The sequence below is a fragment of the Sinohyriopsis cumingii genome, chromosome 8 (assembly GCF_028554795.1).
Source record: "Sinohyriopsis cumingii isolate HCF-2022 chromosome 8, ASM2855479v2, whole genome shotgun sequence".
Lineage (NCBI taxonomy): Eukaryota > Metazoa > Mollusca > Bivalvia > Unionida > Unionidae > Sinohyriopsis > Sinohyriopsis cumingii.
This window is the reverse complement of record NC_142968.1, coordinates 18,697,626-18,720,324: the sequence shown is the minus strand read 5'-3', so window position 1 is coordinate 18,720,324 and position 22,699 is coordinate 18,697,626. Positions and strand designations below refer to the sequence as shown.

Sequence of the window (22,699 nt, the reverse complement as noted above, 5' to 3'; positions counted from 1 at the left end):
ATGATTTAGGGTATGAAGCGCAATGTTGAAATAAAAGTATCAGCTGAATCAAGTTTTATGATGTAGGGGATGAAACGCAATGTTGAAATAAAAAATTTTGAGTTGAATCAAGTTTTATGATGTAGGGGATGAACGCAGTGTTGAAATAAAGGTTTGAACTGAATCAAGTTTTATGATGATGGGGATGAAACGCAATGTTGAAATAAAAGTTTGAGCTGAATCAAGTTTTATGATTATGGGGATGAAACACAATGTTGAAATAAAAGTTTGAGCTGAATCAAGTTTTATGATGTAGGGGATGAACACAGTGTTGAAATAAAAGTTTGAGCTGAATCAAGTTTTATGATGATGGGGATGAAACGCAGTGTTGAAATAAGGTTTGAGCTGAATCAAGTTTTATGATTTAGGGTATGAAATGCAATGTTGAAATAAAAGTTTGAGCTGAATCAAGTTTTATGATTTAGGGTATGAAACGCAGTGTTGAAATAAAAGTTTGAGCTGAATCAAGTTTTATGATTTAGGGGATGAAACGCAATGTTGAAATAAACGTTTGAACTGAATCAAGTTTTATGATTTAGGGGATGAACGCAATGTTGAGATAAAAGTTTGAGCTGAATCAAGTTTTATGATGTATGGGGATGAAATGCAATGTTAAATAAAAGTTTGAGCTGAATCAAGTTTTATGATTTAGGGGATGAAACGCAATGTTGAAATAAACGTTTGAACTGAATCAAGTTTTATGATGTACGGCATGAAACGCAATGTTGAAAGAAAAGTATGAGCTGAATCAAGTTTTATGATGTAGGGGATGAAACACAATGTTGAAATAAAAAAGTTTGAGCTGAATCAAGTTTTATGATGTAGGGGATGAAATGCAATGTTGAAATAAAAGTTTGAAGTGAATCAAGTTTTATGATTTAGGGGATGAAACGCAATGTTGAAATAAAAGTATGAGCTGAATTAAGTTTTATGATGTAGGGGATGAAACGCAATGTTGATATAAAAAAGTTTGAGCTGAATCAAGTTTTATGATGTAGGGGATGAACGCAGTGTTGAAATAAAAGCTTGAGCTGATTCAAGTTTTATGATGATGGGGATGAAACGCAATGTTAAATAAAAGTTTGAGCTGAATCAAGTTTTATGATGTAGGAGATGAACGCAGTGTTGAAATAAAAGTTTGAGCTGAATCAAGTTTTATGATGATGGGGATGAAACGCAATGTTGAAATAAGGTTTGAGCTGAATCAAGTTTCATGATTTAGGGTATGAAATGCAATGTTGAAATAAAAGTTTGAGCTGAATCAAGTTTTATGATTTAGGGGATGAAACGCAATGTTGAAATAAAAAAGTTTGAGCTCAATCAAGTTTTATGATGTAGGGGATGAAACGCAATGTTGAAATAAAAGTTTGAGCTGAATCAAGTTTTATGATGTAAGGGAATGAAACGCAATGTTGAAATAAAAGTTTGAGCTGAATCAAGTTTTATGATTATGGGGATGAAACACAATGTTGAAATAAAAGTTTGAGCTGAATCAAGTTTTATGATGTAGGGGATGAACACAGTGTTGAAATAAAAGTTTGAGCTGAATCAAGTTTTATGATGATGGGGAGGAAACGCAGTGTTGAAATAAGGTTTGAGCTGAATCAAGTTTTATGATTTAGGGTATGAAATGCAATGTTGAAATAAAAGTTTGAGCTGAATCAAGTTTTATGATTTAGGGTATGAAACGCAGTGTTGAAATAAAAGTTTGAGCTGAATCAAGTTTTATGATTTAGGGGATGAAACGCAATGTTGAAATAAAAAAGTTTGAGCTCAATCAAGTTTTATGATGTAGGGGATGAAATGCAATGTTGAATTAAAAGTTTGAGCTGAATCAAGTTTTATGATTTAGGGTATGTAACGCAAAGTTGAAATAAAAGTTTGAGCTGAATCAAGTTTTATGATTTAGGGTATGAAGCGCAATGTTGAAATAAAAGTATCAGCGAATCAAGTTTTATGATGTAGGGGATGAAACGCAATGTTGAAATAAAAAAGTTTGAGTTGAATCAAGTTTTATGATGTAGGGGATGAATGCAGTGTTGAAATAAAAGTTTGAACTGAATCAAGTTTTATGATGATGGGGATGAAACGCAATGTTGAAATAAAAGTTTGAGCTGAATCAAGTTTTATGATTATGGGGATGAAACACAATGTTGAAATAAAAGTTTGAGCTGAATCAAGTTTTATGATGTAGTGGATGAACACAGTGTTGAAATAAAAGTTTGAGCTGAATCAAGTTTTATGATGATGGGGATGAAACGCAGTGTTGAAATAAGGTTTGAGCTGAATCAAGTTTTATGATTTAGGGTATGAAATGCAATGTTGAAATAAAAGTTTGAGCTGAATCAAGTTTTATGATTTAGGGTATGAAACGCAGTGTTGAAATAAAAGTTTGAGCTGAATCAAGTTTTATGATTTAGGGGATGAAACGCAATGTTGAAATAAACGTTTGAACTGAATCAAGTTTTATGATTTAGGGGATGAACGCAATGTTGAAATAAAACTTTGAACTGAATCAAGTTTTATGATGTATGGGGATGAAATGCAATGTTAAATAAAAGTTTGAGCTGAATCAAGTTTTATGATGTAGGGAATGAAACGCAATGTTGAAATAAACGTTTGAACTGAATCAAGTTTTATGATGTACGGCATGAAACGCAATGTTGAAATAAAAGTATGAGCTGAATCAAGTTTTATGATGTAGGGGATGAAACACAATGTTGAAATAAAAAAGTTTGAGCTGAATCAAGTTTTATGATGTAGGGGATGAAATGCAATGTTGAAATAAAAGTTTGAAGTGAATCAAGTTTTATGATGATGGGGATGAAATGCAATGTTGAAATAAAAGTATGAGCTGAATTAAGTTTTATGATGTAGGGGATGAAACGCAATGTTGATATAAAAAAGTTTGAGCTGAATCAAGTTTTATGATGTAGGGGATGAACGCAGTGTTGAAATAAAAGTTTGAGCTGAATCAAGTTTTATGATGATGGGGATGAAACGCAATGTTAAATAAAAGTTTGAGCTGAATCAAGTTTTATGATGTCAGAGATGAACGCAGTGTTGAAATAAAAGTTTGAGCTGAATCAAGTTTTATGATGATGGGGATGAAACGCAATGTTGAAATAAGGTTTGAGCTGAATCAAGTTTCATGATTTAGGGTATGAAATGCAATGTTGAAATAAAAGTTTGAGCTGAATCAAGTTTTATGATTTAGGGGATGAAACGCAATGTTGAAATAAAAAAGTTTGAGCTCAATCAAGTTTTGTGATGTAGGGGATGAAACGCAATGTTGAAATAAAAGTTTGAGCTGAATCAAGTTTTATGATGTAAGGGAATGAAACGCAGTGTTGAAATAAGGTTTGAGCTGAATCAAGTTTTATGATTTAGGGTATGAAATGCAATGTTGAAAGAAAAGTTTGAGCTGAATCAAGTTTTATGATTTAGGGTATGAAACGCAGTGTTGAAATAAAAGTTTGAGCTGAATCAAGTTTTATGATTTAGGGGATGAAACGCAATGTTGAAATAAAAAAGTTTGAGCTCAATCAAGTTTTATGATGTAGGGGATGAAACGCAATGTTGAAATAAAAGTTTGAGCTGAATTAAGTTTTATGATTTAGGGGATGAAATGCAATGTTGAAATAAAAGTTTGAGCTGAATCAAGTTTTATGATTTAGGGTATGTAACACAAAGTTGAAATAAAAGTTTGAGCTGAATCAAGTTTTATGATTTAGGGTATGAAGCGCAATGTTGAAATAAAAGTATCAGCTGAATCAAGTTTTATGATGTAGGGGATGAACGCAGTGTTGAAATAAAAGTTTGAACCGAATCAAGTTTTATGATGATGGGGATGAAACGCAATGTTGAAATAAAAGTTTGAGCTGAATCAAGTTTTATGATGTAGGGGATGAACACAGTGTTGAAATAAAAGTTTGAGCTGAATCAAGTTTTATGATGATGGGGATGAAACGCAGTGTTGAAATAAGGTTTGAGCTGAATCAAGTTTTATGATTTAGGGTATGAAATGCAATGTTGAAATAAAAGTTTGAGCTGAATCAAGTTTTATGATTTAGGGTATGAAACGCAGTGTTGAAATAAAAGTTTGAGCTGAATCAAGTTTTATGATTTAGGGGATGAAACGCAATGTTGAAATAAAAAAGTTTGAGCTGGATCAAGTTTTATGATGTAGGGCATGAAACGCAATGTTGAAATAAAAGTTTGAGCTGAATTAAGTTTTATGATTTAGGGGATGAAATGCAATGTTGAAATAAAAGTTTGAGCTGAATCAAGTTTTATGATTTAGGGTATGAATAGCAGTGTTGAAATAAAAGTATGAGCTGAATCAAGTTTTATGATGTAGGGCATGAAACGCAATGTTGAAATAAAAAAGTTTGAGTTGAATCAAGTTTTATGATGTAGGGGATGAACGCAGTGTTGAAATAAAAGTTTGAGCTGAATCAAGTTTTATGATGATGGGGATGAAACGCAATGTTAAATAAAAGTTCGAGCTGAATCAAGTTTTATGATGTAGGGGATGAAATGCAATGTTGAAATAAAAGTTTGAACTGAATCAAGTTTTATAATGATGGGGATGAAACGCAATATTGAAATAAAAGTTTGAGCTGAATCAAGTTTTATGATTATGGGGATGAAACACAATGTTGAAATAAAAGTTTGAGCTGAATCAAATTTTATGATGTAGGGGATGAACACAGTGTTGAAATAAAAGTTTGAGCTGAATCAAGTTTTATGATGATGGGGATGAAACGCAAGGTTGAAATAAGGTTTGAGCTGAATGAAGTTTTATGATTTAGGGTATGAAACACAATGTTGAAATAAAAGTTTGAGCTGAATCAAGTTTTATGATTTAGGGTATGAAACGCAGTGTTGAAATAAAAGTTTGAGCTGAATCAAGTTTTATGATTTAGGGGATGAAACGCAATGTTGAAATAAAAAAGTTTGAGCTGAATCAAGTTTTATGATGTAGGGCATGAAACGCAATGTTGAAATAAAAGTATGAGCTGAATCAAGTTTTATGATGTAGGGGATGTAACGCAATGTTGAAATAAACGTTTGAACTGAATCAAGTTTTATGATTTAGGGGATGAACGCAATGTTGAAATAAAAGTTTGAGCTGAATCAAGTTTTATGATGTATGGGGATGAAACGCAATGTTAAATAAAAGTTCGAGCTGAATCAAGTTTTATGATGTAGGGGATGAAATGCAATGTTGAAATAAAAGTTTGAACTGAATCAAGTTTTATAATGATGGGGATGAAACGCAATATTGAAATAAAAGTTTGAGCTGAATCAAGTTTTATGATTATGGGGATGAAACACAATGTTGAAATAAAAGTTTGAGCTGAATCAAATTTTATGATGTAGGGGATGAACACAGTGTTGAAATAAAAGTTTGAGCTGAATCAAGTTTTATGATGATGGGGATGAAACGCAAGGTTGAAATAAGGTTTGAGCTGAATGAAGTTTTATGATTTAGGGTATGAAACACAATGTTGAAATAAAAGTTTGAGCTGAATCAAGTTTTATGATTTAGGGTATGAAACGCAGTGTTGAAATAAAAGTTTGAGCTGAATCAAGTTTTATGATTTAGGGGATGAAACGCAATGTTGAAATAAAAAAGTTTGAGCTGAATCAAGTTTTATGATGTAGGGCATGAAACGCAATGTTGAAATAAAAGTATGAGCTGAATCAAGTTTTATGATGTAGGGGATGTAACGCAATGTTGAAATAAACGTTTGAACTGAATCAAGTTTTATGATTTAGGGGATGAACGCAATGTTGAAATAAAAGTTTGAGCTGAATCAAGTTTTATGATGTAGGGGATGAAATGCAATGTTGAAATAAAAGTTTGAACTGAATCAAGTTTTATGATGATGGGGATGAAACGCAATGTTGAAATAAAAGTTTGAGCTGAATCAAGTTTTATGATTATGGGGATGAAACACAATGTTGAAATAAAAGTTTGAGCTGAATCAAGTTTTATGATGTAAGGGAATGAAACGCAATGTTGAAATAAGGTTTGAGCTGAATCAAGTTTTATGATTTAGGGTATGAAATGCAATGTTGAAATAAAAGTTTGAGCTGAATCAAGTTTTATGATTTAAGGTATGAAACGCAGTGTTGAAATAAAAGTTTGAGCTGAATCAAGTTTTATGATTTAGGGGATGAAACGCAATGTTGAAATAAAAAAGTTTGAGCTCAATCAAGTTTTATGATGTAGGGGATGAAATGCAATGTTGAAATAAAAGTTTGAGCTGAATTAAGTTTTATGATTTAGGGGATGAAATGCAATGTTGAAATAAAAGTTTGAGCTGAATCAAGTTTTATGATTTAGGGTATGTAACGCAAAGTTGAAATAAAAGTTTGAGTTGAATCAAGTTTTATGATTTAGGGTATTAAGCGCAATGTTGAAATAAAAGTATCAGCTGAATCAAGTTTTATGATGTAGGGGATGAAACGCAATGTTGAAATAAAAAAGTTTGAGTTGAATCAAGTTTTATGATGTAGGGGATGAATGCAGTGTTGAAATAAAAGTTTGAACTGAATCAAGTTTTATGATGATGGGGATGAAACGCAATGTTGAAATAAAAGTTTGAGCTGAATCAAGTTTTATGATTATGGGGATGAAACACAATGTTGAAATAAAAGTTTGAGCTGAATCAAGTTTTATGATGTAGGGGATGAACACAGTGTTGAAATAAAAGTTTGAGCTGAGTCAAGTTTTATGATGATGGGGATGAAACGCAGTGTTGAAATAAGGTTTGAGCTGAATCAAGTTTTATGATTTAGGGTATGAAATGCAATGTTGAAATAAAAGTTTGAGCTGAATCAAGTTTTATGATTTAGGGTATGAAACGCAGTGTTGAAATAAAAGTTTGAGGTGAATCAAGTTTTATGATTTAGGGGATGAAACGCAATGTTGAAATAAAAGTTTGAGCTGAATTAAGTTTTATGATTTAGGGGATGAAATGCAATGTTGAAATAAAAGTTTGAGCTGAATCAAGTTTTATGATTTAGGGTATGAATAGCAGTGTTGAAATAAAAGTATGAGCTGAATCAAGTTTTATGATATAGGGGATGAAACGCAATGTTGAAATAAACGTTTGAACTGAATCAAGTTTTATGATTTAGGGGATGAACGCAATGTTGAAATAAAACTTTGAACTGAATCAAGTTTTATGATGTATGGGGATGAAATGCAATGTTAAATAAAAGTTTGAGCTGAATCAAGTTTTATGATTTAGGGGATGAAACGCAATGTTGAAATATACGTTTGAACTGAATCAAGTTTTATGATGTAAGGCATGAAACGCAATGTTGAAATAAAAGTATGAGCTGAATCAAGTTTTATGATGTAGGGGATGAAACACAATGTTGAAATAAAAAAGTTTGAGCTGAATCAAGTTTTATGATGTAGGGGATGAAATGCAATGTTGAAATAAAAGTTTGAAGTGAATCAAGTTTTTTGATTTAGGGGATGAAACGCAATGTTGAAATAAAAGTATGAGGTGAATTAAGTTTTATGATGTAGGGGATGAAACGCAATGTTGATATAAAAAAGTTTGAGCTGAATCAAGTTTTATGATGTAGGGGATGAACGCAGTGTTGAAATAAAAGTTTGAGCTGAATCAAGTTTTATGATGATGGGGATTAAACGCAATGTTAAATAAAAGTTTGAGCTGAATCAAGTTTTATGATGTAGGGGATGAACGCAGTGTTGAAATAAAAGTTTGAGCTGAATCAAGTTTTATGATGATGGGGATGAAACGCAATGTTGAAATAAGGTTTGAGCTGAATCAAGTTTCATGATTTAGGGTATGAAATGCAATGTTGAAATAAAAGTTTGAGCTGAATCAAGTTTTATGATTTAGGGGATGAAACGCAATGTTGAAATAAAAAAGTTTGAGCTCAATCAAGTTTTATGATGTAGGGGATGAAACGCAATGTTGAAATAAAAGTTTGAGCTGAATCAAGTTTTATGATGTAAGGGAATGAAACGCAATGTTGAAATAAGGTTTGAGCTGAATCAAGTTTTATGATTTAGGGTATGAAATGCAATGTTGAAATAAAAGTTTGAGCTGAATCAAGTTTTATGATTTAGGGGATGAAACGCAATGTTGAAATAAAAAAGTTTGAGCTCAATCAAGTTTTATGATGTAGGGGATGAAACGCAATGTTGAAATAAAAGTTTGAGCTGAATTAAGTTTTATGATTTAGGGGATGAAATGCAATGTTGAAATAAAAGTTTGAGCTGAATCAAGTTTTATGATTTAGGGTATGTAACGCAAAGTTGAAATAAAAGTTTGAGCTGAATCAAGTTTTATGATTTAGGGTATGAAGCGCAATGTTGAAATAAAAGTATCAGCTGAATCAAGTTTTATGATGTAGGGGATGAAACGCAATGTTGAAATAAAAAAGTTTCAGTTGAATCAAGTTTTATGATGTAGGGGATGAACGCAGTGTTGAAATAAAAGTTTGAACTGAATCAAGTTTTATGATGATGGGGATGAAACGCAATGTTGAAATAAAAGTTTGAGCTGAATCAAGTTTTATGATGATGGGGATGAAACGCAATGTTAAATAAAAGTTTGAGCTGAATCAAGTTTTATGATGTAGGGGATGAACGCAGTGTTGAAATAAAAGTTTGAGCTGAATCAAGTTTTATGATGATGGGGATGAAACGCAATGTTGAAATAAGGTTTGAGCTGAATCAAGTTTTATGATTTAGGGTATGAAATGCAATGTTGAAATAAAAGTTTGAGCTGAATCAAGTTTTATGATTTAGGGTATGAAACACAGTGTTGAAATAAAAGTTTGAGCTGAATCAAGTTTTATGATGTAGGGGATGAAATGCAATGTTGAAATAAAAGTTTGAACTGAATCAAGTTTTATGATGTAGGGGATGAACACGGTGTTGAAATAAAAGTTTGAGCTGAATCAAGTTTTATGATTTAGGGGATGAAACGCAATGTTGAAATAAAAGTTTGAGCTGAATCAAGTTTTATGATTTAGGGTATGAAGCGCAATGTTGAAATAAAAGTATCAGCTGAATCAAGTTTTATGATGTAGGGGATGAAACACAATGTTGAAATAAAAAAGTTTGAGTTGAATCAAGTTTTATGATGTAGGGGATGAACGCAGTGTTGAAATAAAAGTTTGAACTGAATCAAGTTTTATGATGATGGGGATGAAACGCAATGTTGAAATAAAAGTTTGAGCTGAATCAAGTTTTATGATTATGCGGATGAAACACAATGTTGAAATAAAAGTTTGAGCTGAATCAAGTTTTATGATGTAGGGGATGAACACAGTGTTGAAATAAAAGTTTGAGCTGAATCAAGTTTTATGATGATGGGGAGGAAACGCAGTGTTGAAATAAGGTTTGAGCTGAATCAAGTTTTATGATTTAGGGTATGAAATGCAATGTTGAAATAAAAGTTTGAGCTGAATCAAGTTTTATGATTTAGGGTATGAAACGCAGTGTTGAAATAAAAGTTTGAGCTGAATCAAGTTTTATGATGTAGGGGATGAAACGCACTGTTGAAATAAAAAAGTTTGAGCTGAATCAAGTTTTATGATGATGTGGATGAAACGCAATGTTGAAATAAAAGTTTGAGCTGAATTAAGTTTTATGATGTAGGGGATGAAATGCAATGTTGAAATAAAAGTTTGAGCTGAATCAAGTTTTATGATTTAGGGTATGAATAGCAGTGTTGAAATAAAAGTATGAGCTGAATCAAGTTTTATGATGTAGGGGATGAAACGCAATGTTGAAATAAACGTTTGAACTGAATCAAGTTTTATGATTTAGGGGATGAACGCAGTGTTGAAATAAAAGTTTGAACTGAATCAAGTTTTATGATGTATGGGGATGAAACGCAATGTTAAATAAAAGTTTGAGCTGAATCAAGTTTTATGATTTAGGGGATGAAATGCAATGTTGAAATAAACGTTTGAACTGAATCAAGTTTTATGATGTAGGGCATGAAACGCAATGTTGAAATAAAAGTATGAGCTGAATCAAGTTTTATGATGTAGGGGATGAAACGCAATGTTGAAATGAACGTTTGAACTGAATCAAGTTTTATGATGTAGGGCATGAAACGCAATGTTGAAATAAAAGTATGAGCTGAATCAAGTTTTATGATGTAGGGGATGAAACGCAATGTTGAAATAAAAATGTTTGAGCTGAATCAAGTTTTATGATGTAGGGGATGAAATGCAATGTTGAAATAAAAGTTTGAAGTGAATCAAGTTTTATGATTTAGGGGATGAAACGCAATGTTGAAATAAAAGTATGAGCTGAATTAAGTTTTATGATGTAGGGGATGAAACGCAATATTGATATAAAAAAGTTTGAGCTGAATCAAGTTTTATGATGTAGGGGATGAACGCAGTGTTGAAATAAAAGTTTGAGCTGAATCAAGTTTTATGATGATGGGGATGAAACGCAATGTTAAATAAAAGTTTGAACTGAATCAAGTTTTATGATGATGGGGATGAAACGCAATGTTGAAATAAAAGTATGAGCTGAATCAAGTTTGATGATGTAGGGGATGAAACGCAATGTTGAAATAAAAAAGTTTGAATTGAATCAAGTTTTATGATGTAGGGGATGAAATGCAATTTTGAAATAAAAGTTTGAACTGAATCAAGTTTTATGATTTAGGGGATGAATGCAGTGTTGAAATAAAAGTTTGAGCTGAATCAAGTTTTATGATGATGGGGATGAAACGCAATGTTAAATAAAAGTTTGAGCTGAATCAAGTTTTATGATGTAGGGGATGAACGCAGTGTTGAAATAAAAGTTTGAGCTGAATCAAGTTTTATGATGATAGGGATGAAACGCAGTGTTGAAATAAGGTTTGAGCTGAATCAAGTTTTATGATTTAGGGTATGAAATGCAATGTTGAAATAAAAGTTTGAGCTGAATCAAGTTTTATGATTTAGGGTATGAAACACAGTGTTGAAATAAAAGTTTGAGCTGAATCAAGTTTTATGATGTAGGGGATGAAATGCAATGTTGAAATAAAAGTTTGAACTGAATCAAGTTTTATGATGTAGGGGATGAACACAGTGTTGAAATAAAAGTTTGAGCTGAATCAAGTTTTATGATTTAGGGTATGAAGCGCAATGTTGAAATAAAAGTTTGAACTGAATCAAGTTTTATGATTATGGGGATGAAACGCAATGTTGAAATAAGGTTTGAGCTGAATCAAGTTTTATGATTTAGGGTATGAAATGCAATGTTGAAATAAAAGTTTGAGCTGAATCAAGTTTTATGATTTAGGGTATGAAACGCAGTGTTGAAATAAAAGTTTGAGCTGAATCAAGTTTTATGATTTTGGGGATGAAATGCAATGTTGAAATAAAAAAGATTGAGCTGAATCAAGTTTTATGATGAAGGGCATGAAACGCAATGTTGAAATAAAAGTTTGAGCTGAATTAAGTTTTATGATTTAGGGGATGAAATGCAATGTTGAAATAAAAGTTTGAGCTGAATCAAGTTTTATGATTTAGGGTATGAAACGCAATGTTGAAATAAAAGTTTGAGCTGAATCAAGTTTTATGATTTAGGGCATGAAATGCAATGTTGAAATAAAAGTTTGAGCTGAATCAAGTTTTATGATTATGGGGATGAAACGCAATGTTGAAATAAAAGTTTGAGCTGAGTCAAGTTTTATGATTTAGGGTACGAAACGCAATGTTGAAATAAAAGTTTGAACTGAATCAAGTTTTATGATGTAGGGGATGAAACGCAATGTTGAAATAAAGAAGTTTGAGCTGAATCAAGTTTTATGATTTAGGGGATGAAACGCAATGTTGAAATAAAAAAGTTTTAGCTCAATCAAGTTTTATGATGTAGGGGATGAAACACAATGTTGAAATAAAAGTTTGAGCTGAGTCAAGTTTTATGATTTAGGGGATGAAATGGAATGTTGAAATAAAAGTTTGAGCTGAATGAAGTTTTATGATTTAGGGTATGAAACGCAATGTTGAAATAAAAGTTTGAGCTGAATCAAGTTTTATGATGTAGGGGATGAAACGCAATGTTGAAATAAAAGTTTGAGTCACGTTAAGCTTGATGATGTAGTTGCCTGGTAAGCCATATTGGAATAAGTGTTTGAGTCACACAAAATTTTAAGGGCTGTTCCATTTAAGCATACATGGTATCCAGCGAAGGCAATTTTTTTGAAAAGATATGCTTGTGTACTTTGATTTCACACAGTTCATATTAAAATAAGAAGAAAATTATAGATTGTATCTATGGGTGAGTACCCTACATTAAAAGTCCCTTCCCTGGGTCCCAGGTTTGTTTTGCTGGAACAGCTCTAATGTATGGGCCTGGTAATTCTTATTGGAGTAAAGTTTGAGTCATATTAAAATGGTTTAGAATTGAAGATCAGAGTTTCAAGTAGCAAATTAAGTAATAACAGTATCACAAGGAATTCTTACCATTGCTATTTGCAGCAGGCCAGAGTTCTCCATCTTCAATGATTTACTGAAAACTCTCTATGTGAACTATTATGATGTCATAAAACCTATAGGTGATACAACAAACACCATCACATTGTTCCTGCCGAGTAACAATGCTCTGAACCTGATTCCCGAGAACAAGAGGTTACAGCTGAAGGGACAGCCAAATGAATTAAAGGAAGTAAGTATTTATATGTTACAGATGTTGCGACTGCCAGATGAATTAAAGGAAGTATGTAAATACATGTTACAGCTGTTGGGACAGCCAAATGAATTAAAGGAAACAAGTATATGCCTATTACAGCTGTTGGGACAGCCAAATGAATTAAAGGAAGTGAGTTTGGTTGCATTCTGATAGAAATGTAGCACATGTATATATATATATATAGGAATACAGTTCTACAATATGATTGGTTCATTTGAAATCGACATGCCTGTCTTTATCAGCCTTATTGGATTTCGTAAACAGTTACTGCTGTCACTGTATCCCCTATTCGTAATATTCATCTTCTAATCATGTTGAATAGGAAAGCAGAATATTCAGAATTTTCACCAGAAAAGAAAAGAAAATAGAACTGGAAGGACAATTTTGCCATCTTGTTTAGATTTGTGAACCCATCTAGTAAAGAAGAAAACTCTACGTTTTGCAAATTGTGTAATGTGATCTTGCTATTGGGCATGATGAGCATGAAAAAGCTAATACACATCAGCTTGCTGCTTCATCATACACAACTCAGCCTGAATGTACAATGTATATAAATACCAGAGAGAACCTTGATGTAATTTGATTGAAATTCAGTTTATTAAATTCTTTTAGAAATGAACCTTCCTCTTTCACACGTTTTCCAAGCAGCAAAAATCACAAAGGATTACTCGTATGCTAGAATGAAAACAGTTCAGTAAGAAAATCACACAGAATTCAGATCATCAGTGAAAAATGGTACATTGGAATCAATAATGATCGAAAAAAAAAAAGGTGTAGAAAAGGCTCCTATAATCAGCCTGTGTCTGAGTGTGTTGCACTCTTGCACCTTATGAATGGGTACCTTCTAAATGGAACATGGTGCCCATCCAGAAGGTACAAGTGTGCAGCACATGCATCTTTGACATTAAATAATTATGTAAGGCACTGTCCTACTTTACTGATGGTTGTATATGTTGTAAATAGTTACATATGCATTAAAATTTTAAAAATCAGTATTTGTTCCTGAAAGTCAGTATTTTGTCACAAGCAGTCAGAATATTTGTACTTGGGGGTTGGCAACTTTGTATACATGTTACAGTTGTGGGGACAGCCAAATGAATTAAAGGAAGTAAGTATATATATGTTACAGCTGATGGGAGAGACAAAAAATAAATTAAAGGAATATATATATGTTACCACTGATGGGACAGTCAGATGAAATTAAAAGAAGTAATTATATACATATGTAATGTTACAGCCACTGGACAGACATACGATATAAATGATATAAAGGGGAAGTTGTTGTTTTTTGTAGGGTTAATGCCATTTTTCAGCACAAGATAGGCTATACATGGCGGACAGTATCATTGGTGGAGGAAAACCCCAGGAAGAATCACCGACCCACGAGAAGCTACTGGCAGGCTTTCTCACGTACCAACGTTAGCTGAGGCTGAGACTCAAACTCGCGCAGACAGAGGTGAGATGGCAGTGAACTGTAACGGTGAGCGCTTTGGACCATTTGGCCACTCGAAGCCCCTAAAGGGATCTCCCGCTCAAATCCAGTGGATATTGACAGAGAGGCAGTGGATTAAGTGCCCAGTATGAACAATGGAAGTCCACACAGTCTGTTCCATTCAAGTGGAAATCCACTAAATCTAGTATAAGTCCGTCTCAGATTTTATTGCAGCTATAGTGGGTTTTATGGCGCCCATTACTGATTCTATTGTACTCTCTCTGCGAGTTGATGCAAAATACAAACAGAAGGGAGAAACCTCAACAGCATAAACCTGACCATGGCAGATGCCAATTTCATACCTTTATCTGTACAAATTCTATTTTGGTAACATTTCTTGTTATATTTATCAGTTGCCTACCTAGGGATACATAAAGATGAATTTGCGTAATGTAGAAAAAATGAGGTTCTAAATTTCATAATATCATCCCACCTTGTCCATAATGAAGCGTAAATCACAAGAAATTGCCTACCTACAGTCTACATTTATGTACAGTTCTGCAGCAGTGGTGATTTTGATATTCATTTGTTTAATGAATGGTATCTCATAAAATGTGTTTTGTGTGCTGGTCAATAATTTATCAGTCTCCCTTTAATTTCCATACCATTCTATTTATATTGGACATGTATGATCAAGAACAATGGAATATTATACATGTATGTCATAATTCTTCTCAAATTTTTTTTTTCTACAAGAATAACATTGCATTGGATATTCAAATAAGAGTTACACAAGTTACACTATGAAAAGGCTTTTCTGCAGTTTTACACTTAAAATTTGAAAATATCTTTGTTTATGATAGAGTACATTTTATTTTTGTTTTAAAGGCACAGAATTGTATAATCTTATTGGCTGTTTCACTGTATCAGTGGTTGTTCAAGTCATGAACATAGTAATTTCAATGAAGAATACCAAGTTATTTCTGTCCTCAATTTTTCCATGAAATCTACAAGCATCACCAGGCACTGTCTTAAAGGTCACCAGCCATACTCTAAAAATTTTTCTCTTTACATCTGATTTACAATACATCTTTAAAAGTAGTTATACTCGCACAAAAAGAATAAAAAAATCAACAAGTGTAAAGAAGAAATAATAATTTAATTACTCGAAATAGAAGTATGCAATGCTGTTACTTCCCCTTAGCTACGATTTTCCACCTATAGAGGATACCAACTGGAAATGACGTACATTTATCCCCACATGACGAAGTACATGCTTCTTGTTCTTGAAAAATAAAACATTATAAACTATGGAAAGGAAACATTTAGATGAAACTACTGAAAACTAATTTACTGTTCAGCCTTATAGCGATGTGCATGCATGATACACTAGTTTGTTTCACTTTCAAAACTGTTACATTGTTTCAATTTATTTTTTAAATTCCCATTAATACAGGTAAAAAGGAATCAATGTTGGCTTCCCTATGTTGCAGACATGAATTTTCTCCATTTTAAAGCGGAATTCCGCTTTTCTCCTGACTTGAATCGGATTTTTCTTGATATAGTCCATTTTTTAGATCATCTCAGATCTGGTTTTTGAAAAATGGGTCTTTCCAGTCCCATTCTGCAACGACCGTTGTAAAATTATTTGTTCCATATATTAGTTAGCACATGACTCTTGTAATAAGTATGCTGATTGGTCAGAGGTTTAAATTCATCCAATGAATCTTGTGTAATAGAATCTGATGGCAATGGAAAGAAGAAGCATGCTTGCATAACATGGCATCCCGAGTTGTTGAGTAAGAGCATGACATGAAAAGTTTAGATAAAGGTTTAAAAAACATGGGAATGGCTGGTGCGAAAAGTTGACAGAAATTTAGTTTATAAGAAAACTGAATGCTAGAGGACTGGCCTTTTGTGACCTCTGCAAGAAAGATCTGAATTACAGTAATTGTGGTTGGAATAGTTTGGAACATGCACCTACAAAAGAAGCTGCACACAGAAAAATCAAAGCTCAGAAGGCATCTGGAAAAAGTGCAATTAATTACTATAAGAAGAAAGATTCTTGCATGAGAGAACAGATGTAGCCCTCTGTTAGAATATGTATTGCATGTCGCCATTACAAGCACCAGCTTGAAAGGAAAAAGGCTCTCATTGAGAAGGAAAAGAAACAATTGCACATTGAGCTAAAAAAGTCAGTGATGACAAAAAGGAAGGCTGAAGAAAAATCTTTACCAAGGCTGCAAAAAGATCTCGACTGGCTTATCAAGAGGCTGTTTCCATTGGAGAAGAAGACAAGTGAATGTATGGGATTATTTGTATATAGTTGATGTATTTGGGTGTTTATTTTTACAGATTTTATATGAAAAGAGAGAAGTATAATATATTTGCTGCAAAAATTGACAAATTATTGTGACTTAATTACGATGTGAACACTGACATGCACATGAAATGACTTCAGTATCAATAGTATTGGAGAACAAATTCATGTGACAATAAATATTGTGAAATTATTGAAGTAAAGTTGAACATTTTTGGTAAGTTTATTAGTTTTTCAAATGATTATTTTGGTGTTTTGTGGTTTAACACTATTTTTCAGCACACGATAGGCTATACATGGCGGCCATTATTAATGGTGGAGGAAGAACCTGGGAAAACCCTGGAAAGAACCACCAACCCACAAGAAGCTAATGGCAGTCCTTCTCACATACCCACATTAGCCGATTCTGAGACTCAAACCCATGCAGACAGGTGAGATGGCAGTGATCCGTAACAGAGATCGCTTTAGACCACTCGGACACTTGGGGCCCCCGTTATTTTGGTTTATTTTATGATCATAAGTTGCACCAGGTGCAGTTTTTTATGAGTAAAATGCATTTTTGGACCCCCAGATTGGGGACGCTGCCCCTCAAGACCTAGTTGGGGAAGGACCCCCAAACCCTTCTTAACATTTTTTCAGCTTTTTTAATGGAAGATGAAAATCATGTCTGATGTCAGTTGACTTTGTAAAAAGAATGAAATTGGCATGCTTAAAAGAATCCAAAGGAACCAAAGTTGGCTTCCTTATGTTGGCAGATTTCATTTTTAAAAAATCCGCACACTTAAAAGACACCAAAGTCAGTTTCTGGAGTTGGCTTGCTTAAAGCAATGAGTTTATTGCTCATTGCCAGTTGTGTTTATTCATCACAAAGTCTTCTATTTGTTTGCCATAGGTAATCATAATTGATACAAATGGTCATTGATGTTTGCAGTATACACAAGAATAACTTCTTTAATAATACTTTTGTAACCCATACTAGCAAAAAGATTATCGTTTGCGCTCACAGTGAATGTATTTTCAAATTGTGATTTTTATTTGCAAGAAACCATCATATAGTTAACCTGGATACAATACAGTCTTGGTTATTTTGCACCTTCAAGCACTCGGGTGATATTCCCATCCCTTTTGCGATTTTGTTATCTGACATAAACGATATACACTACAGTTAGGATGCATATGCCAGCCGGCATCCACTACATATATGGAGTTTGTGGATATATTTGTTTTCTTTAAAAAAATTCACATGATGAAAAGAGAAGGAATAAATGATAACAGTGCAAGGTTAGTTTCTTTCATTTTATTTTCAAATAAGTGTTTTGTTTATTTTATTGTTCGATCAGTGTTTCCTTTTACCCTCATTTGCACTTCAGAGACCCCCAAATTTTGTATTTGACCCCCAGTTTTCATACCGAAGTTTGTTTTTTCACTCATTCTGACCCCCAGTTCTCACACCAAGGAGATTTTTGACTCTCAGTCTTGCACCCCTAGGGGATACACTGTCGATGCAGTTGGGGTTGGGGGCACTAATTCAACACAAAAATAATTCATTTCTTTAGTCTTAATGATGATAAAAAGTTTCATCATGAGAGAAAATGTATCAGTCATATACCATGAAATGTATACATTTTTCATTAAAAGGAAACGAGGCTTGCGAGTGGTATATCATTGATACAGCGTACAGACTGTGCATATATTTTATTTATATCACCAACAAATACATATATTTGTCCTTTGAATGGAGTTAAGATTTACAACAGGCAGCTTTGTATTGACCAAGTGAATGAAGAATGAACTCACATCACCCAAATGTGTCTGCTACAAACTGTAGTCGGGGCCCCGAGTGGCCGAGTGGTCTAAAGCGCTCACCGTTATGGATCATTGCCATCTCACCTCTGTCTGCGTCAGTTCAAGTCTCGGATTCGGCTAATGTGGTTATGTGAGAAAGCTTGCCAGTAGCTTCTCGTGGGTCGGTGGTTCTTTCCGGGTTTTTTCCGGGTTCTTCCTCCACCATTAATACTGGCCGCCATGTATGGCCTATCTTGTGCTGAAAAATGGCGTTAAACCCTACAGCAACAACAACAACAACAACAAACTGTAGTTCTATGCCTTTTATGGCTATTCACAATCACCTTTGCATATTGATAAGTTGATTGTTTTCTTTTTCTCTTGACATTGATTTAATCAATATAATACAAACATGTGATTTGAACATGAAAGATGGTTTTAATGATGAAAGTAGAGTACTACAAATGCTTGATTAATTATGCCATTTACATGAACACTTAGCCATCATGTACCGGCAGGGGCCCAGAGTGGCCGAGTGGTCTGAAGCATTCTCTGTTACGGATCACTGCCATCTCACCTCTGTCTGCGTGGGTTTGAGTCTCGGATTCGGCCAATGTGGGTATGTGAGAAAGCTTGCCAGTAGCTTCTCATGGGTTGGTGGTTCTTTTCTGGGGTTTTCCTGGATTCTTCCTCCACCATTAATACTGGCCGCCATATATAGCCTATCGTATGCTGAAAAATGGTGTTAAACCCCACAACAACAGTGTACCGGCACATGCAAAGAGTAATGTGGAATAGCAACTAAGCAAAATGACAAACCAAGATGAGGTAATTAAAATATTTTAATATATTTACAGTTGAGCTAAGTCATTATTCTGCTGAAATTAGTAACAGTACCACTGACCATAAAACTCATTCTCACTCTCTCGTCAGTTTGACTTTAAAACTCTCTCTCTTTCTCTCTCATCCTTTGGTTGGTTTGACTTAACTTTTATCATAATTCGTAAGTCCAGAGACATCATGGGATGACATAAACAAAAATCCTCTATGATTTTAGCCTGTATCTTGCTGTGATGGCCCAGAGGGGAGAGAGAGAGAGAGAGGCCTTTGGACATTTTCATATTAATTAATAATGATCAATATTTAGAACATTATAACATGTTTATGAAACAACAACAATAACAACACAATAACAAAACATTTAGTACATCACAGTATATATATTATGTACCACGTAGCCCAGAAATTTACCACATAATGTCGACACGGTTTGCAACTTTGTATCATTGATAAACACTTGATAAATCCCAAGGAAAGTGTGATGAACCATATTCTTGTAGGTTACTTGGTGTAATGTCTATTTCATGTTTTCAATCCAACCATGATTTATTTTCTCTCTCATCCCACATTCTGTGTAGTTGTCTGTTATGCATGCGTGGGGAGGAGGGAACAGGAAGCAGAAAGGATTGCATAGAAAATGTGTACTATATTAAATTCATTTAGAAAATGGTGATTGTTAATACTTTTTGTTGTTATTTTCATGTGTCACTAATGAATGATGTGTGGGAATTCATCATTGATCTAGAGTCAACTGCAGACAGTCACGAGAATGTTTATATTTGCATATTATTGCACCGTGTGCGGATCACAATTTGATATACCAGTAGTATTGGTATATTAAATTGCTTTATACCAACACTTTAAAAGCCATGTTTTTTATGTATGTGGTATACATATATATATATATATATATATATATATATATATATATATATATATATATATATATAAATGATTCTACAGACTTGTACACCTACAAATGATAAAAGTCCCAGAGTAATACCTCACATTTCTTTTTTTTAAAATCCTTTGGAATTTATAATGGTTATAATAATGCTAAACAAAGATTTTGATTAAAGTCTACACTCTGCACATTCAAAAGTATTATGATTTTTTAAACATTAATATTTTACATCTGCAGTAACATTAGTGTACTGTAATCTTTATTTTGATGTATTTTACTTATGCTCTTTCTATCCCTCTTCTCATATGTGAATGTTTATATCCTGTAGAATCAGTCATTTATATATATATATATATATATATATATATATATATATATATATATATATATATTTACATGGGGAAATTAAACACTTGAATGGCTAGGTTGAATAGAGGGGATAAATGTACGTCATACCTGTTTTTGGCATGCAGAAACTACCGATTATTTATGGAGATTGCAGAACAATTTTTTCCATTTTAAAAAGCAGATTTTTAAGTCTCAACAATTTTAGGGTGTGCATAAATAATAAATGCCTTTATGGAGTGTATTACTCTGACATTGGACGCTAGGCCTGTTACTGTAGCTTCCTGCATCCAGTCAAAATCAGTCAGTTTACACGTGCTAGTTACTAGTTCAATGTCAAAATCAGTCAGGACAGGTGTCAGGCTTTGGAGTACAAGGTGTACCTTAACTATTATCACAAAAACCACCTTAAAACTAAACAGACTTTAGTTTTTAAATAAACAAACAAATTTGGACTGAGAAATGCATTTGATGTTAAATTCTTGTGTTATAACATGAGTTGGTCTCTAGGTTATATAAAAACATAATCCCATACCAAGTCAATAACAGACCATGTAAATAATGTTCACATCACTGAATTTAACAACTGTACAGTATTATTGCTAATTGTTGGCATCATCTTACAGAAGGGTAATATATTACTTGTTTTACTTTTTACAGTGTGATTAATTATCTGTGTTCCCATTAGTAATAGCCAGAATACTTGTAGCCATAAGTTTGAATGATGGAATAAAGCAGAATATACATCTTGAATTCTCAGGTTGCAGAAAGGGTCTTGTAATTTCCAAAAGAAGGATCAATATTCATTGGGTGTTTAAATTTTTTATTTGTAACAACTATAAAATCCATGAAAATTGGTACCTCATGAAAATTGACACTTGAGAAAATTGGTACTGCATGAAAACTAATATTCCTACTGACTCATGCATGTTTAGCTTTATTTTGAACATAATACCTGTAAGGTACGCTGAAGATATTTTTGTTTTGCAGGTGTAACCCCATCATAAAGGCACATATCAAACATGATAATGTTCCCATTATCTACCTTTGTCAAATGCTGTGAGCTCTCCACTTTGGAGGTGCATTTTCTCATCCAATATGATTGCACTGAATAAAGCATCATTTTATGACTTTGTAATGTTTCTTTTTGAGATTGATTTAATCCACCAGAAAATTCCTCACTACATTTATAAAAAGGAGGACATTTAAAAAAAAAATACAATGGAGTCAAAGAAGTAAACAAAGAGTAAAGCTTGCAAAATAATGAACCAGTTTTGCACACCATTTTATTAGTGTAATTTGTAATTTTTCAAAATAGAAATTTGAATGAATCACACAATTGCACATCCTAGACTAGAAAATGCATGCATTCTACGGCTCTTCTGTTTTCTTTCAGTACATTAAGATGCATTACATCCCTGGTAGAGTGGTTTTCACATCAATTATCGACAACAACCAGAAGTTTCCAAGCGGGAATCCAAATACCCAGATTGTGTTTCGGCTGGCCAGTAGCACTTATGACAGTGAGTTGTAGCAACTTAATTGTAACATTGAATCTACACCAAACTGTTTTGTTTGTAGCACCAAGAGGGCTCATTTTGACTCGCCTATTGGTTGACTTTGAACTTTGCATAGGATCCTGGGTATGGATTATTTGCTCAACTCCTCTTTCACTGTTTAAGAATATATACATGAGGATTCTAGAAATGATTGGGGCTGTTCATCTTGCACATACATAAAATGCATACTCAACCCAATGATCAGTAAGTTAAGAGAGATGTCGGGGGTGGGGTGAATAATTAAAATAATGTGCAAATGTTATTTTGCAGCAGTTTCTTTCCTGAGTGTGCATAACAATTTTTATGAAATGACCCAGACAAATTCATATCTTTTGTGAGCCTTAGCAAGTAAATGATTGAACTTATTTGAGGAGTTTCAAATGAGTAAGTACACACTTAAGATGACACCTGTCACATGTAAAAAAAATACAGATTTTTTTGACAGAACTGCAAAATAGCGTAGTAGATTAACTTAGGAACATATTCCTTGATCATTAGTATAATGCTTACATAATGTCATGACGTCATCTGTCATGTCATGTGGTGTGTTACATATGTGTGTACTGTTTTACATATCTGTATATATATGTTAAATTATGAAACCTATGCAATTTTTTATAAGCATGTGTACATTGAAACTGCATTTTAAAGTCAACATAAGTACGAGTTTCTGTTTGTATGCCTTTCAGTAGCAAGAGATAGGTAATCACTTTCTGGCTGCTGGTGACAATGGCCATGATGTTGTAGTTGTCAGTGGTAACATCATTGTAGT

The 22,699-nt window shown here is 33.2% G+C and overlaps 1 protein-coding gene across 1 annotated transcript in view; it reads left to right on the top strand.

Annotated features, from left to right (window-relative positions):
- LOC149793071 (transforming growth factor-beta-induced protein ig-h3-like) overlaps positions 1–22,699 on the top strand; it is a 98,831-nt gene that overhangs the window by 41,215 nt on the left and 34,917 nt on the right. The window contains exons 5-6 of the mRNA XM_089966968.1: positions 12,532–12,718; positions 21,765–21,891. Coding sequence (XP_089823094.1) covers positions 12,532–12,718; positions 21,765–21,891 — 314 coding nt within the window. The remainder of the gene's footprint in view (positions 1–12,531; positions 12,719–21,764; positions 21,892–22,699) is intronic.